The following is a 17874-nucleotide window of genomic DNA, read 5'->3' on the forward strand; positions in this document are numbered from 1 at the left end:
GACTCGTCGTTTGCCAAGAGATGGTAGCTTCGGCTCGAACCTACTGATTGGCTTCTATAGTCATGGCGTGGCTTTTGCTTCTTCATTGCATGGAATAGATAAGGAATTAAGCCCTCCATATCTTTCTTTCTTCTAATTCTTTGAGCAAGAGCTTGTTTGGTTTATACACAAAAGTCATAACAAAAGGTGATTTTATACTAGAATTATGGAAGTGGGTTGGAAGATGATGATGTGAAATTTCGTTTCTACCCTTATCTTTTGTGGAGGAAGCTTCTTTGCAATGAGTTTGGTTGAGGGGTTTTGAGGGAATTCACATGCTATTGGAGTGGCTAATTGGATAATGTTCTAGCTATGGCCTCTCATGGTGGAGGTATCAACTATGGGAGGCGCCTTCCATTTCAACGCAAAGACTAAGTAATGGCCAACTTCGTCAACAAGTGATCGCCTTTAGCCATATCCACAATAGTTCTTCATCCTATCTAGAATGATTTCGGGTCAACGATTGTAATATGATCCAACAACACTACTAATGGATATTGTCTGTTTTAGTCAATTACGCCGTCAGCTTCACGATTTTAAAATGGTCTACTTTAGAAAAAGGTTTCCACACCCTTTTAAGAAATGTCATCGTTCTTCTCTCCAACCGACATGGGATCTCACAGTCTTATCCCTTAGGGGCCTAGAGCTCTTACTGGCATACCACTTGGTGTCTGACTCTGATATAACTATAACAGTTCACGCCCATTGCTAATAGATATTGTCCATTTTAGTTCGTTACGTACCGTCATCAGCCTCACAGTTTTAAAACGCATCTACTCGAGAGAAGCTTCCACACCCTTATAAGAAATGTTTTGTTCTCCTCTCCAACCGACATGAGATCTCACAGTCTATCCCTTAGGGGCCTAGTTCCTTCGTTGGTGTCTGGCTTTGATATAGTTGTAACAGTTCACGCCCATTGCTAATAAATATTGTCCACTTTAGTCCGTTACGTATCGTCATCAGGCTCACAGTTTTAAAACACGTTACTAAAGAGAAGTTCTTACATGAATTTTAAAAGCGGAAACATAAAAGATGGACATGGAAGGAGGCAAAAGGATAATTGTCTACTCAACCTTAATTTTCTCGAAAGGGAGACAGCAAATTTGATTATGTTGTCTCTCCCATCATCTACCATTAGCATAAAAATCTAATCTTTCCTTTTTTGACCTTGTCACACCCTTAATTTTAGTCATTTTATATTTAAATCTAGATTAATGAATTAAGTGTTTTGGTATTTTGAATTGGTCATGAGAATCTTTTTCATTAAATAAAAGTCAATTATGTCGTGGTGCCTCGTGAGATTCGACTTCTTCATCAACAATCGACACGATGGTGATCTCAAATGACGTGACGATGACTATAATACTTATTTCAACTAAGTCAAAAAAATAAAATTTAAATTGAACGACAAAAAGAACCAGAAAATTGATATATGCAAGCTGGAGTAGCTTAGTTGGTTAGAGCGTGTGGCTGTTAACCACAAGGTCGAAGGTTCAACCCCTTCCTCTAGCGTGACTTCCTCTAGCGTGAATTGCAAATTTTTAATTTCTTGATCATATCGTTGTAATCCTAATATATATATATAATATATATTTATATATAGTCGTGTAGGTTAAGTATAATTAAATAAAGAAGACAATATCGCCGCCATTGACGGCAAGGTTAAATTAACCTTATCTTCTCACATGGAGGACATTTTCAGCTATAAATAAATACAAGGCTTTACTGGTTGTGGGAAGAAGAGAGAGATGGAGATGAACAAGAAGGTTGCTTTGGTGGTTATGGTGGTTCTGGCGGCGGTTATGGCTCAATCCGCCGCAGTGGATGAGGCGATTCAGCTGCCGTCAGAGGGCGGAGCAGGTTGTTACGACACACCGCCGCCGCCTCCGAGAGTATGTCCGGTTATGATATTGCCGTGTAAAACTGACTCTGAGTGCTCTCCATGTTACTGTGTTAATGGCTCCTGCGTTTGATAAGCAAAAACAAAAGGAAGAAGGAAAAGATTGTCATTAAGCACTGGTTGTGTTGTTTGTTCTTTTCCTTTTTTTTTCTATGTTCTATGCACAATAAAAAAAACTTCCCTTTTCATCCCTTTTTGTCTTGCAAAATTAATCTCGGTGTTCATGTGATTACGTGAGATTCTACATCAGTTAGAGAAGAGAACAAATTATTTTTTTTATAAAAGTATGGAAATATCTCATTGGTATGCGCGTTTTGTAATTGTGGAGCTGACTACAAGCTAAAACAGACAATAACAGCTAGCTACAGATTCAATGACCCATCTCACTAGTATACGCGTTTTGTAACTGTGGAGCTCACTACAAGCTAAAACAGACAATAACAGCTAGCTACAGATTCAATGACCCATCTCACTAGTATACGCGTTTTGTAACTGTGGAGCTCACTACAAGCTAAAACAGACAATAACAGCTAGCTACAGATTCAATGACCCGAATAATTTGAATTACCTAATCCAAACAATAAGTGTTGTGTTTGGTTGGGTTTTTTTCGGTTTGAATTTGGATGACTTTTTTGAAAATAAAAAAAAATTTGGTACCGTTTGGTTCACCGGGTTGAACCTATTTGATCTAGTCAACTTGACCATCTAGAAAATAGGATTTACAACTCAATCAAACTCAACCTACAGTATTTTTTAAATTGATATGAATATATTTGACATTTGTAATAGAGGTTAGTGATGTACTGTGACTTGAAAATATATGATATTAGAGTCTTCCGAGATTTTAGTTATTAACGTGACATGTATTATGAATAATATGGTTTTTTGAAATAATTAAAAAAAATGAACAATTGGACGATACAACCCGACTAAAAAATAAAGGGTTGAGTTAGATTAGGTTATAAATCCTACTCGAGTCATTCGTGTCACTGACCTACAAGTCTACGTGGGTTTGTGACGAATAAGTTAAAAGTGGCCAATAAAGTCGCGAAATTGATAAGGGTGAGGACGGAATTAGAGACTTTTTGTTATGTTGAAAGCATGAATATTCATCAATGGCTGCTGGTCTGTGCTATAAATACAAGGCTTGGGAGAGGGAAATAGAGATAGAGATCATATGGAGATGAAAAACAAGGTTGGTTTGGTGGCTATGGTGGTTGTGATGGTGGTTATGGCTCAATCCGCAGCCACCATCGCCGCCGTGGATGAGCCCATTCAGGTCCCAACCAACGGCGGAGGAAGTGATTCCAATACACCCAGGGTGTGCCCTGCTACGATTCTGCCATGCAAAACTGACTCTGAGTGCTCTCCATGCAACTGTGTCAATGGCTCCTGCGTTTGATAAGAATATGAACAACATGTTGCTTTCTATGTTTTATGCAAAATAAATTGAAGCTTCCATTTATTTACTCGTTTTTGTAACCGCTCAAGCTGACTGCTAGCAGATATTGTCATCTCCGAACATTTCCTCATAGTTTTTAAAACGCGTCGGATAAGGAGAGATTTCCACACTCTTATAAGGAATGTTTTGTTCTTCTCTCCGATTGATGTGAGATCTCACAGGTTCTTGAATGCTTTTAATTTGCACTTCCACGAGTTGGGTCAAGCTTTTTCGCTGAGTTTGACTGAATCCCGATCATTTTTAAACTCAATCTAACCGTTCAAGGAATAAAACTTTTAATTCAAACAATTTTTATTAAATAATAAACTCAACCCAATTATAAATTTATTTAAATTTTTGTATTTATAAAACTTAACTCAATTTGAATAAGTTCATAATCAAGTTAGGTTGATCTGATGTGTTATGTTACGGGTCCGATTCTTACCTATATTTCTCATTTTACGTTTTTTTTTAATGTTTCCATAATTTTATATTTCTAATTTCCCAAAAACATAAATGAAATAATTTGATTAATTTCAACATAAATATAAAAATATATAGAAGCCAAGTCAATATTGGTTGGTAGACAAACACGTACAATTTTGAACCATTAGCCGACATTATTGACTTTAGGGATTTTTAAAGGCGTTTTTTTCAACTATTCAAAGTGGAATAAAACAAACAGACGTTCACTTGAAGTCAGGTGCAAAATGCCCACGTATCGATATTCACTAAAGAAAGCCTTTAGGAAACCAAGCTTTTGTGTATCATCACGAATGAAACTAATTCCTGGGACGGGGCGTAATAAAATGAATCCTTGAGAAAAAATTTCACTAAAATGGAGATGAACTGAAATAACGTCCGATCTTATTTCTATTGAGTGGAAAAAGAATATAAGAAGTTCGTTTTGTTCATCTGTGCATCTATGTGATGGGTAAATCCTAGTGAAAAAAGAGTTATATTTCTCAGTGCATCTCTACAATTATATATATATTTTGTCTGTTTTGGTATGTTACGTATTCTCATCAACCTCATAGTTTTAAAACGGTTCTCTTAAAAAGATGTTTTCACACTCTTATAAACAATGTTTCGTTCTCTGTAACAAATGTGGGATCACACAGTATATACACAGTGGTTCACCCGTTGACTTTATGTATAATTTGTTAGTCGATTACAATATATATAATCAAAATATTGTTTGACATTTAATTCCATTTAAATTGATGTGAAAAAAAAAAGGTCAAACTCAAAATATAAAATATAAAATATAAAGATAAAATTTATATTTGAGAATTAAGTTTTTTATTTTCCCCTCTTATTATCTATATGTTGACATACTCAAATAATTTATATTTAAAGTTGACTTTGTTATAATTTTAATATTTGAATACAAGAATAAGATTATTATTTATTATAATTATTTGTTTGACATTTATAATGGAAATTAAATGCATTTTTTTATGAATTGACTTTTCTTTTTCAAAAAAATATTTTAAAAAATGAAAATTTCAAATTACAAGTGAAATTATTGAATTTAATTAAAACCATGATTGAATTTATTTTTTTTATTTTGAGCCATAAAATACGAAGCGTTCGGCTCTGGATTCTTCTTAGAGGAAGATTGGTTTGCCCGAGTGACCGATCCTTCCATAATATATTTCTGTTCGTCTGACATCCATTTAATATAATAAAAATTCTCAAAAAGAATTTTATTTAGAAATATGAATTGGGTTTTTCAATTTATTTATTGATTGATCATATTGACATTCTTATTATTTTATGTGACGAACAAAAAAAACTATAGGTCAAAATTTTAAATATAAAAATTATCATTCGAGTTTCATCGAGCAGCTGTGGATAACAATATTCTTATAGCGTTTATCTTTGTAATTGGGGCAAATGTTTCCTCGTAATCTATACCAACCGTGATATTTACTTACGAAGTAAAGGAGAGAAGCTGTGAGACCAATAAGCAGAGCGACGGATTTGCTTTTACAGCAAGAATATCTCTGTGATACGTCCGAAAAGTCTCAAGATGCCCTTTCTACTTTTGACATTGATCGAAACTTAATATTTTAACAATCAGTTGTCTACAGGTATCTTTACAGTGATATGATATATGGTCAACTTTTGATATAAGTTCTCATAACTAAAAGATCTCGTATTAATGAAACTCATAGTACTCATATGTATACATTTTGGTTACACTCCGAATATAATATCGTTCGTAACAGCCCAAAGTCACCGCTAACAGATATTGTCCGTTTTAGCCCGTTACATATAATCATCAGCCTCACGAGTTTAAAACGCATCTCTTAGGGAGAGACTTCCACACCCTTATAAGAAATACTTCGTTCCTCTCTCCAATCGACATGGGATCTCTCACAATTTTTCGAACGTTCTTTTCAAAAAAATTCAGACATCAAAAACATATTTTTTTTGAAACTCGATTAAAGTCGAAGAAGAACATGAAATAGTTATCAATCGACTATGAACACAACATTTTATCCGAGCTCAAGATCGAACTAAATAAGTCGAGCTTCAAATATAGCTTCGATTTCTTTCACAAAAGGGTTACATTTCAAAAGCTGATTCTCCTACGACAAGAAATAACAACGTTAAACTATGTCTATTGTGATGCATTATTGTCTTGTTTCATGAGCTTCAAGTTAAGTCCAATGTCCATTCCATTGTAAGCAATTGGTGCATACATCCATAGATCATCAGAGCTCAACAGCTGCAAACATTGGATTCAACACAAAATCAAGCCTTGAAAATTATGGAATTAATAATGGTTTGTTCATTCAAAAATTACCTTGATTTGAAGCTGCAAGAACTTCACATACTCAACTGCTTCTTCAAGCATTGTACTGATATCAACCTGCACAAACCGAGATATTGATGATCGTGTGATAAACACCGAGATCGTATATGTTCGTGTGAGATTGGCCTACCTTCGTGCCGTTGGGGACGAGGCTTTGTAACATTCTCAACCTTTCATTGATTCTTTCTCTCCTTTTCTGAAGGAAAATTTAAAGGAGTTGCATATTAGATCCGAGTTCGAGAGTTCAAGTATGGCAACGGGAGTTCGGGAGTTCAACAATGGTTAGAGGGTTACCCTTGCATAGAGGCTTTGAGGGTCTGTGGCTGAGCCTCTACTGGCTCTTGGCTTTCCACTTGAGCTCAGGGTTGAGCTGGAAGTGATCCCACCATTACAGTCATCTTCTGAGCTGAAGCTGCTTGTGCACAGCCCATTTGGACTAACAATGTGATCCTCCTCTTCATTGCAGCTAGCCGAACCAATCTTCGAGCTCTTCCGTGCCCTCGTGTTCCTCGTACTCGTCTTCGTCTTTTCCACCTTCATTATCAAATCACAAAGCGCAATGCCATTAGTGTTGAGGATCGTTGCGAGGGAGTCCCACGTTGACTAATTTAAGGAATACATCTGCCTTTTGAGGAAGTCCAAAGCAAACCCACGAGAGCTTATGCTCAAAGTGGACAATATCATTAGAATCAAAGAAACATATGAGCTTGAATTATCAATCTTACATTATACGAACTCGGGGATCGTTTCCTCGAGTTGGTGTCAACTGGTGTCGGTGCAACTTTATCGTCCTTCGTAGCTACTTCCACCGTGATCTCAGCTCTCTTTTCGGGCTGTGAGCTTCCAGCAGGGAATTGTTGCAGCCTGCATTGCCTTGTTTTTCGACTCGAACCGCAATCGTCCAATCGGTCGCCATTCCGAACATCCTCCATCGAGAAATCCAAGGACAAAGAGGCACCATTATTAGGCAACCAAAGAGGGTGAGAATCATTCTCATTCAAGGTGTAATAAGGATTACTATAGTAAGAAGGTTCATCCATGGGTGCCATGGCCAAACAAGCAGACGGGACGGCCGAGCTCGAACCGGGATTGAGCTCGTTTGGAAGACAATAGTTGTTGAGCAAATTAGCCATGAAATCAGACTCCTCAGCTGTGTAAGCTCCAGTGAGAGATATCCATTCCCTTTCTGAAATGGGTCCTATAGGTTCCATTGGGGTTACCAAAAACAAGAAAAAAGAGACCTTTTTATGGTTCTTTGATGCTTGAGAAGATGGGATTACAAATTGTTGAAGCTCATTTATAAACATAAATGAAGTTGACTTGTGTTCTTAGTTTAATACCCTAAAGAGGGACAAAGGGCCCAAAGACAACTCAAAAGCTTAACCAACTGTCATGGATGGATTAAAAAATGCACCCTTTTTCGGTTTCCATTAACCGTCCAAGTCCACTGGTAATAGATATTGTATGTGTTGGCTCGTTATGTATCGTTGTCAAACTAGAGGTAACTATACCCTTATAAGAAATGTTTTGTTCCTCTCTCCAACTGACATGAGATCTCATAATCCACCCCCTTGGAGATCTAGCGTTCTTGTGTCTGGCTCTGATACCATTTTTAACCGCTCAAACCCACCGGTAGCAGATATTGTCTGCTTTGATATGTTACGTATCGCAGTCAGCCTCACGATTTTTAAAACACGTCTATTAGGGAGAGGTAACCACACTCTTATAAGGAATGTTTCGTTTCCCTCTCCAACTGATGTGGGATCTCATAATCCACCTCCTTGGGGCTCAGCGTCTTTGCTGATACACCACCCAGTGTCTGGTTCTAATATCATTTGTAACAACCAAAACCCATAGCTAACAGATATTGTCCGTTTTGGTTGTTACATATCGCAGTCAGCCTCACGGTTTTTAAAACGCGTCTATTAGGGAGAGATAACCACACCTTTATAAGGAATGTTTCATTTCCCTCCCCAAGTCCAATTGATGCGAGATCTCACAATCCACCTCCTTGGGGCTCAGAGTCGTTGCTGACACATTACCCGGCTTTGATACCATTTATAACAACCAAAACTCACTGTTAGTAGATATTGTCAGCTTTGACCTATTACGTATCGCAATCAGCCTCACGGTTTTTAAAACGCGTCTATTAGGGAGAGATAACCACGCCTTTATAAAGAATATTTCGTTCCTCCTCTCCAACTAACGTGGGATCTCACAATGTATCTCTTTCTTTCTTTCTTTTTTCTTACTGTGTCACGAGTTTTCGTCCCGAACTGGATTCAAGTTTTTTGGGGTTGAGAGAAAATTGAAGTATGTGCTAATAACGGACGGGTTCGGGTTTTTACGGTTGTCGATTTCATGTTGATTAGCTTCATTTAGTCATAGACTTTGGGAAGACTAAAAAACTACAATAATTTTGTGGGATGTAGTGATAATGACACTCATAAATATATTCTCAAAGAGTGGAATGGTTGATTTGAAAATGAAAGATGCCCTTTGGAAATGCTCTTTGGCCTCAATCTTAACAGAGTCTTCTTTCCCATTAATTCACTTATTAATTTATTACATCTCGTGTTAATTTAAATAATACTTTACCGTGCTAGTTGAGTTACGATCGTTTTTTGCAGCTCAATTAAGTTACCGGTTAAATAAATTTATCTTATCGACATTATTGATGAACCTATGATATATAATTTCAAAGTCTTGCCTCGTGCTAAGTTTTATTGTTTGCATCGTTTAAAGATCTTACGGTGACAAAATACTAGTAGGTCTCAACAAAAGTACATGTCAAATTACAGTCGAGTAATGTCAAAACGTCGAGCTCCTAGTAATAATATTAATGGTCAATCCGAACATATAGTTTAAGAAGATAAGATACGAATTATCGTTTTGAAAATTACAGATTCGATCCTTCACTCCTGTAATTACTGCAAAAACTTAAAAAACCATGCATGTGAGATCCCATATCAGTTTATTATGGATAGAAAATTAATTATATTTATTTTCATTAAAATGTTTCCTAAAAAATTAAAAAACAAAAAACAAAAAAACATGTCTTAGATATTTATGTTTATTGAATTATAATATAGCCGGCAGCTTGTATATATATTTATAATGTAATATAAAATTTGTAAATTTGCACTAGAAAAATAGCAAAAATTAATTAGCCATAAAATTCAATCAATAATTAATTAATTAATTACTTAAAAATTATATCGCATAAAATAATAACACACCTATTGTCACAATAAAAGTTAATTAAAAAAATACAAATTATTAAAATAAAACACTACACTTACGTATATTCTAAAAATATTCTTTAGCTACAAAATTCTCCTAAATAAAAATTAATTAATTTTTTTTTATTGGTTTATTTTAATAATCCATTCACTTAAGAGCCAGGGTTCTCGCCCTGGCACGTCGTCTAATGTCTGGCTACAATATCTTTATTGGTACACTGCTCGATGTCTAATTCTGATAATATTATAACAGTTCAAGCGCACCGTTAACCGATATTATTATATCTGTTTTTGTTAGATAGTTAATAATTTAATTTTTTTTAAAAAACAAATAGTTGAAATTTTATTATTATTATTATTATTTTTTGATGAAATTATTGTGTTTAATTTTGAAAAAAGAAAAAGAAAATTGTAAGAATTATGTGCATGCCATCACGATGGTTGAGATAGAATTTCAACTGCCTTGCTGGAAAGAGCTGGCAGCTCAAAACGCGTTAATTTACTTCCTATATTATTATATTATATTTTATTATATTATATACTCTTTTTTTTTAATTAATTTTCACAATATAAATAATACTTTATTTGTTAAATAAATTCTTTTTTTTTTCATCGAATAATGCATGTTGTTATATTTTAATTCATGTACTAAAAAAATTGTGTGGAGGACACAATCCCCAAGATAATTAGGATAATTAAGAATTATTATTTTATTAGTTAAAATTATGCTATATATTTAAAAAAATTCAAAAGTGAAAAAGAAAAAAAAAAAACTTAAATTTCTTACATATAATATAATAAATTTTTTATGACGCAATAATTAATTTTATATAAAATGGGAATAGAAAAAAAGGATGTGCTGAATTTTTTTTTATAGGGGAATGAGGAGAGGAAGGAATTAAATAACATTTTTTAATTATTAGAAAAGAAAAAAATATATATAGCTAGAGCATGAGGCAATGGATCTCTTTTAATAATATCAAAGTTTGATTATTTTATTTTATTTATTAATGTACGTGTCAACAAAATATACTAATATTGGCTCGAGTATTTTTGTAATAAAGATTGTTATATGTGACGTATATGTAAAGATATAGTTGTTACAAATGGTCTTGTCTATTAGCCGTGGATTTGAGTTGTTACAAATGATATTAGAGTTAGATAATGAGCGATGTGCCAGCGAGAACACTGGTCTCCAAAGAGATGGATTGTGCGATCCTACGTCGGTTGCGTTGGATGATGAAAGTCCCACATCGGCTAATTTAGAGAATGATCATGAGTTTATAAGTGAGGAATCCTAGCTCCATTGCTAGGAGGTCTTTTGGGGAAGCTAAGCCATGAGAGCTAACTCCATTGATATGAGACCTTTTGGGGAGCTAAGCCATGAGAGCTATGCGGCCAATATCATACCATTGTGGAGAGTCGTGTTCGTTAAGTTACGAGCCAAAGCCCACCAAAGAGGTGGATGGTCGGATCTCACATCGGTTGGAGAGATAAAAGTATATTTGAATTGTAAATGATATAAAATCTAAATTAATATAATATATTAATTTAAATTTAATAGAAAACCCAAGATTTTAGCATTTTTTTTGTTTTAAATATGGAAAAAGATATAAACTCTGTATTTGAATTATTTTCTAATGACACAAATATCATTGAAAATACTATATGATATAATAAAACACAAAATACATATTTATTTTTAATAATTCTAATTGCATTAGAGTTATTTAAAATGCTCCCAACCACCATATTATAAGCCAACTCAACACACACAGTACTATATACACTACTCGACATTATGATTTATTCTCAAAAGAGTTACGATATTTAAGTGTTTTTTTTTAGTCTTTATTATTTTAAATTTGTGTGTTCATATAACTCGAGAACTCCAGTCAAACCATAAGGGTTTGGTTGAATTAGTTTCTTTTTTCGATTTAGGTTAGGTTGAATTTTTGGATAATCGAAAATTCACGTTGGTTTGTCGGTTGACAGTTTTTTGATCGGGTCAACTGGACCAACCCAAAAGAGTTATAACCTAATCCTATCCTACTTCTAAATTTTGTTAGAAAATTAAAAATATTTGACGTTTGTAATAGATATTAATGTAATATGTACTGTGGATAAGTAAAATTTTAAAAATAATTAAGAAAAAGCCGAACCACAAAACCCAATAGAATTTGAAAATAGAGAGTTGTGTTGAGATATGAACTCGGCTCGAGGGTGGATCGGGTTATGAACCCAATCAATCGGGTTAGTCCAAAAGATTTTCTCATATAAATATCTCTCGTCATCAAATTCAAAAAATCAAATTTTGGAAACTGCTTCCCTCTTCGTTTCTCTTTCTCTCTCACTCAACAAATCTCCAAGTATTCAGAGAAAAACCCTAATTCTCCATCTCATCGGTCATCCGCCAAGGAGTTTGCGCCATGACAGCCATCCCTCCTCCTCCTCCTGCTGGTCGGGAGCTTTCAAATCCTCCGTCTGATGGCGTTTCCAATCTCCGGTTCTCCAACCACAGTGACCACCTACTTGTTTCCTCTTGGGACAAGGTAAAGTAGTTGTAACTCCCTATATCACTTCTCCTCATTTCTCACCTCATTTTACTCTTCTGTATTCTTAGACTGTGCGCTTGTACGACGCCAGCGCCAACGTTCTCCGCGGTGAGTTCGTACACGGTGGTCCTGTGCTCGACTGTTGTTTCCACGACGATTCTTCGGGATTCAGTGTGAGTGTTGACAACACTGTCAGGAGGTGAGTGGTTCTGTATTCTTTTTTTTTTTTTTCTTTTTTTTTGTCTTCTTACTTGGGAAATCTTGCTGATTCGACTGTGCAGAATTTTTATGCTAGGAGCTTGGAAATTTTGGAAACAAGTTTAACTTTTTTCTGAAATGTTTCAGGCTTGTTTTCAATCATAATAAGGAGGATATATTAGGGAAGCATGATGCACCTGTGCGGTGCGTTGAGTACTCTTACGCGGCAGGTATATTTTTTTGTTGATGGCTTGGTTTTTAATTGAGTGTTCTGAGTGTTTTATCTCTGAAGAAGATAGGAGCCCTGCTTCATTAGCCATTTAGAAATTTTACATGAGAGTTGTGCTTGTAGATTTGGTATAGTACCAAAATAGTAGGAGAGGGCCAAATTAAAACTTGTAATGAATAGGAACAAAACTTAACTCGCTCTACGCTTATTTATTGTCAATTCACAGTGAAATTTGAGTTGGAAGATCGAATTAGATTTTGAAGGGCAGGTTGCATGTCTTTGAACTGTTAAGATGTTGTCAGTGTAGTTCTCAAACTTTTAATGTGATCAATTATTCCTCGAGCATGTTGTGTTTACTTTTCCAGTAACTTGTTAGTAGTTGAAATTGATGAAATTAAGCTCAGGTACTATATTGTAACTTACTAATAGTTGGGGTAATATTTTTTGGAAAAAAAAAAAAATCTAAAATAGGAGGGGATAACACATTACCCCATGATTTTTAATTAGTTGAGATATTCCAAGACATGGTTGCTACAAGAAACCCAGGGAGAATCACATTACGACCTCTACTTTTATACCTGCTAGAATTTTATTGAGATGAGAGCATATGGATTGGTTAGTAATTTAATAAGTTTCAATGTACTAAACATTTCTTGTACGTAAGCCCACAGAAGATTTAAAAAATCATCAGTTTATGCTAGTTGATGAATCCTTTTCTATCTTATTCATAAGGGAGTGAATGGAAAGGGAAAATTGTTTTATCAATGGAAAACCAAATGATATTTTCTTTTGCCTTACTACATTGGTTCTAGTTCACTCTATTCGGATGAACTTTTTGGAGGAACCCTTAGTGTCTTTTTTTCTTCCCTTGTGAAACATGGTTACTATAAAATTATTGCAGGTACTAGCATCTTAAAGGGATTTGTGATGTCCATTGTTGTTTCTGGATGATAGAATTATGTACTCATAGAATATAGAGTTAGAATATGAGGTGACCTATTACTTATGTTCTTTTTTTTTTTTTTTTTTTTTTTTTTTTTTTTTTTTTTTTTTTTTTTTTTTTTTTTTTTTTTTTTTTTTTTTTTTTTNCACTGGAATCTCTGTGGTGCCAAACTTCTTTTCAAGGAAATATGTCCTATGTCACTGCATTTTAGATATGAGCTCTATTATTTTTATCTTAATATGGGAAATTTGACAACGTAGGTCAATGGTTTTCCAGGGCAATTAATTACTGGCAGTTGGGATAAAACACTGAAGTGTTGGGATCCCAGAGGTGCAAGTGGTCAGGAACATACGCTGGTTGGAACATATCCTCAGCCTGAGCGTGTTTATTCACTCTCTCTTGTGGGGAACCGTTTAGTTGTAGCAACTGCTGGAAGGCATGTTAATGTCTATGACTTGAGAAATATGTCTCAACCCGAGCAAAGAAGAGAATCCTCATTGAAATATCAGACTCGATGTGTGCGGTGTTATCCAAATGGAACAGGTGTTAATCTGACCTTTAAATTGAAATCATTGATTCATGAACCATCTTTCTTCTTGTTAAATGACAATGTAATTCTCTGTGCTGTTCATATGTATGGAATATATATATATTCTTTTTATAGGATATGTATGGAATTTTGGTTGAACCCTGCCAGTACACACTTTGTTCCTTTACTCTTCCTAGTGAAACAGGTTTTGAAGTTCGTTTATTTGAATTCCGAGGGTAGCAACTAGGACCTATTCTTAGTATGGAAATGCTTCATTCATGTGGCTTCTTTCTACTGTGATTTCTATGAATAAAATTAACTAAAAATACGCTGCAAGTAAGCACCATCATGGCTTTGGTACTGCAATTACTTATAGATTGATAATTTTTCTTCTAAATGCAGGTTATGCTCTTAGTTCTGTTGAAGGACGAGTAGCTATGGAATTTTTTGATCCCTCAGAGGCTAGTCAAGCCAAAAAGTAGGTGTTGTTGGTAATTAAACAATAACAAGAAATACGTAAATACCTTTTATTCTTTTGTATTCATTCCTTTCACTGCAATAGGTTAAATTCTTTATATCCTCTAACAAACATTCGTTAGGAAAAAAAAAAAAGATACACTGTTTTAGGCCAGCTCAAAAAGTTACTCAAGAGTGACAGATAGAAGAAAATGGTTCACCCCAGATTATCTATTCGTGATTGTATATGTTAACTCTGAACATATCACAACACCAACCCAACAACCACCACCCCCAATCCCCCATTCTGATTCTGGTTATATTCTGCATTTTAGACACAATGGCAATATGCTTTCTTTTTAATAAGATGCTATTTATTCTTTATTGATAGTCTGAGTTGTAATTCCCTGTATGTGAATTTGTCTTTTTATAGGTACGCATTCAAATGTCACAGAAAATCAGAGGCTGGAAGGGACATAGTCTATCCGGTCAATGCCATTGCATTCCATCCTATGTGAGTTTATGGTTTATATTGAGTAGTGATTTAGCTCGAGTGAGAACATAGATAGGCTGAAAAGGAGGGATTGACTATATTATCTTTATAATTCAAAATAATGCATCTGTTTTATGAGAGGCTTTAAACAAAAAAAAAAAAAAAAAAAAAAAAAAAAAAAAAAAAAAAAAAAAANGATGGGTTTTAAACAATGCTCAGGTTACCATATTGACTTGTTTGGCATCTGTTTACTGATATTTCCATGCTGCAGCTATGGTACTTTTGCAACTGGAGGTTGTGATGGGTACGTGAATGTTTGGGATGGGAACAACAAGAAGAGGCTATATCAGGCAAGTTTTTCAGCCATGAGCTAATACTCTTGTTTCTGTCCACAACTAGTACGATTTTTGAAACACACTTTTTTTTTACCCCATCTTTCAGTATTCAAAATACCCAACAAGTATTGCAGCTCTGTCATTTAGTAGAGATGGACGCCTATTAGCTGTAGCATCAAGTTACACATTTGAAGAGGGAGATAAACCGTATGTTCTCTCTCTCTCTTTGACACTGTCACACACTGATGCATCGACAACTTTCTCATCGTTCTTTCTTTGTGTTGTTTTATTTTGTAGCCACGAGCCAGATGCCATTTATGTCCGCAGTGTAAATGAAATAGAAGTTAAGCCAAAGCCTAAAGTATACCCCAATCCTCCAACATGATTAATTTCACGGAAGTCTCCCCTGTGATCCATGGCCCTCCATTGTCTCTTGCTAGAGTTACTTGATGGTGGTTTAGAGCCAAGGTCCCGATTGACTTGCAGATTGCACCCTTAGCATACACAAAAGAGACCACGAGACAGGCTTTTTTTTTTTTTTTGTATTTTCTCTCTTTCACAACATCTGTTTTGTGTTCTTGGCGAGGTGAGAGAGAGACAGAGCCTTGGATTTTGGGATGGACCCATCAGTAGTATGCTAGTGTGTACAGATGATGTGCTTCTATAAACTTTCCTCAATTATTGTCAAGGATACGGTAACACTTATATTATTCATATATTTTTTGCCCTTCCAACGAGTTTTCCTGATTTACCCTAAATACTTTGGACAACACAACTTGAGTTTGCTTAAGAACCAAAGATGTTGGTTAAACTTCAGACCACAGATATCCAAAAAGAAGAGCAAAATTTCATGGTTGCGTAAATGAGTGGTTTGATCACATCACTTGAAGATGAACTAGATTATAGTTCAAACCTTGTTGGAAATGAGTGGTTCACAAATTGAATCGTATTTGATTCTAATTTCAATTCCATAATTGAAAAAGTCTGATCTAATGCTTACGACAATATATGCCTTCTTTTGCTATTGGCTCAAGGTTGAAATTCTATCCCAGCACTAAATTTAAAAGAGAATATGAAGAAAGTTTAGGCTACCCATGAATGATTCAGCTTTGTAGTGTTTAGTCTTGCTATCATTATTTGCTTTCTTTTTTTTACAGATACAGAGAGAGAAAGTGGAGGGTTTGAGTTGGGTGAAGATCCAAGCAGGAATGGGGCCAAGAAGCTTTTCAAGCATGCAAGGACATCATACAATAGCAATAATTGGGCAACATCCAAAAGGTCAGCTTAGATTTTCTTTGCATGGTGTGTCTCATATCTCCTCATTTCTATGGTTTAAACTTTCTGACACATATAAAGTGACATCTTTTGGGTCTCCATTAATTTGCAACCCCACTTTGTTATTACAAATCGCCCTTTCCCTACCGTAAAAAGCGAACAAACAAACAGTATAATCACTTTCCTTTTCTCCTTATCACTTGTCCCAAATTTGCCTTATACCATTCCCCAAGATATTTCTAACAAACATCTGTTGCCAAGAAGCTCCCTCCTCTCCTTTCCGTCCTGTGCTTTCACTTTCCCAGGAAACAATCTAATTCAATTTCATAATGATCAGAGGTTTTTCTAGCATCATGGAGTCCTTGAAGTTTCCCCCATCTTGGTGGGCATTCCAAAAATCAAACTAGCTTCAATATGTTATAAAAACTTCTTGGATCTACTTATTCCTTTTAGACCAAACTTACTAACATGCAAGTTGAGCTTAAATTACCCATAGTTTGAGTGATTAGAAAAGGTAAATAGGAGTAGAGTCGTAAGTGTCTAGTTCACTAATTAGTAATTGGAACCTTGAAACTTGTTTTTGATTCAATCCGTGATTGGAATTAGTTTTTAATATAACGAGAGTGCAGCCATTGATGGTATGCCTTTAATATTATTGATTAGATCATGTGATTCTTCTGGATTATGTAGTGAACATACCACACAGACAATGGCTGTCATGATTCAAAATGAAGTTGTGGGTTCAGAAATTTGTGTTTAATATGCAGGCAAAGACATTATTAGTACTGTAAATACCAATTTTGTTGCAGCCTTGGGAATTAGTGGCCATGTGCCTTTTGTTATGAAATCGAAGTTTCAAACATATAATATATATATATAATGTATGAAAACAGTACTGACTTTGATGAAGAAAATTAAAGAAGAATTTTTTTGGATTTCAGTCTCCCAATTGATCTGAGATTGTTACCTTGTCTCCCATGAATTTGCCTCATTTTCACTGATTTTGCAGTGCCAGACAATGAACAACAGCTAGTAGATGTGATTCCCCTTGAAATAAGGGATTGATCTTTTCTGATATCAATTCATGCTGTTATTTCTTTGATATGCATTTAGAATGGTGAAGAACGTATTGAATCATGTTTTATGAACTACAGGTTTGGAAGAACATACACAATATATTCTTATTGATACACCTGATTAAGCCGTTGACTCTCTGGATCTCTCTATCTCATTAAACACTTTTGGCAGCACAAGTTCAACCAAAATCTCATCTTTTTCAGTTTGAACAGAGAGAGAAAGAGAGAGCTTCAAAGGCTGCAGGAATCTTTAGAGTTTAATATTAGTTTTAGAGATAACAATGTTGGCAGAGTCAGCACCATGTGCTTAACCTTTAAATCTCTTGGGCTCCTCAATGA

At 35.0% G+C, this 17874-nt stretch overlaps 2 protein-coding genes and 1 non-coding gene across 3 annotated transcripts; 2 read left to right on the forward strand and 1 right to left on the reverse strand.

Moving 5' to 3' along the window:
• Positions 1-1477: 1477 nt before the first annotated feature.
• TRNAN-GUU lies at positions 1478-1551 on the forward strand. Its single transcript has one exon. It is a non-coding gene; the product is annotated as a tRNA-Asn (tRNA).
• A 4458-nt stretch (positions 1552-6009) lies between these two features.
• On the reverse strand, positions 6010-7415 carry LOC111810674 (transcription factor bHLH84-like). The gene is made up of 5 exons (XM_023697417.1): positions 6930-7415; positions 6499-6738; positions 6335-6400; positions 6196-6261; positions 6010-6117 (listed from the first exon to the last, which is right to left on the reverse strand). Exons 1-5 carry the CDS (start codon positions 7413-7415, stop codon positions 6010-6012), a joined length of 966 nt encoding a protein of 321 aa, XP_023553185.1.
• A 4355-nt stretch (positions 7416-11770) lies between these two features.
• LOC111809771 (mitotic checkpoint protein BUB3.2) lies at positions 11771-15915 on the forward strand. The gene is made up of 9 exons (XM_023696195.1): positions 11771-11998; positions 12070-12200; positions 12347-12429; positions 13648-13914; positions 14303-14378; positions 14790-14870; positions 15121-15199; positions 15291-15391; positions 15482-15915. The coding sequence occupies exons 1-9, from the start codon at positions 11876-11878 to the stop codon at positions 15567-15569; spliced, it is 1029 nt and encodes a 342-aa protein (XP_023551963.1). The 5' UTR covers positions 11771-11875; the 3' UTR covers positions 15570-15915.
• Positions 15916-17874: the final 1959 nt, after the last annotated feature.

Source organism: Cucurbita pepo, chromosome LG14 (genome assembly GCF_002806865.2).
Source record: "Cucurbita pepo subsp. pepo cultivar mu-cu-16 chromosome LG14, ASM280686v2, whole genome shotgun sequence".
NCBI classification, from domain to species: domain Eukaryota; kingdom Viridiplantae; phylum Streptophyta; class Magnoliopsida; order Cucurbitales; family Cucurbitaceae; genus Cucurbita; species Cucurbita pepo.

Bases quoted from the DNA above. Each gene is read 5' to 3' on its own strand.
- LOC111810674 (XM_023697417.1), bottom strand. From the start codon at position 7,415: ATGGAACCTATAGGACCCATTTCAGAAAGGGAATGGATATCTCTCACT. The intron at 6,262-6,334 runs GTAGGCCAATCT...CGGTTTGTGCAG, and splicing joins TCGTCCCCAACGGCACGAAG to GTTGATATCAGTACAATGCT. The intron at 6,118-6,195 runs GTAATTTTTGAA...CAATGTTTGCAG, and splicing joins TCTTGCAGCTTCAAATCAAG to CTGTTGAGCTCTGATGATCT.
- LOC111809771 (XM_023696195.1), top strand. From the start codon at position 11,876: ATGACAGCCATCCCTCCTCCTCCTCCTGCTGGTCGGGAGCTTTCAAAT. The intron at 11,999-12,069 runs GTAAAGTAGTTG...CTGTATTCTTAG, and splicing joins TTGTTTCCTCTTGGGACAAG to ACTGTGCGCTTGTACGACGC. The intron at 15,200-15,290 runs GCAAGTTTTTCA...CCCATCTTTCAG, and splicing joins ACAAGAAGAGGCTATATCAG to TATTCAAAATACCCAACAAG.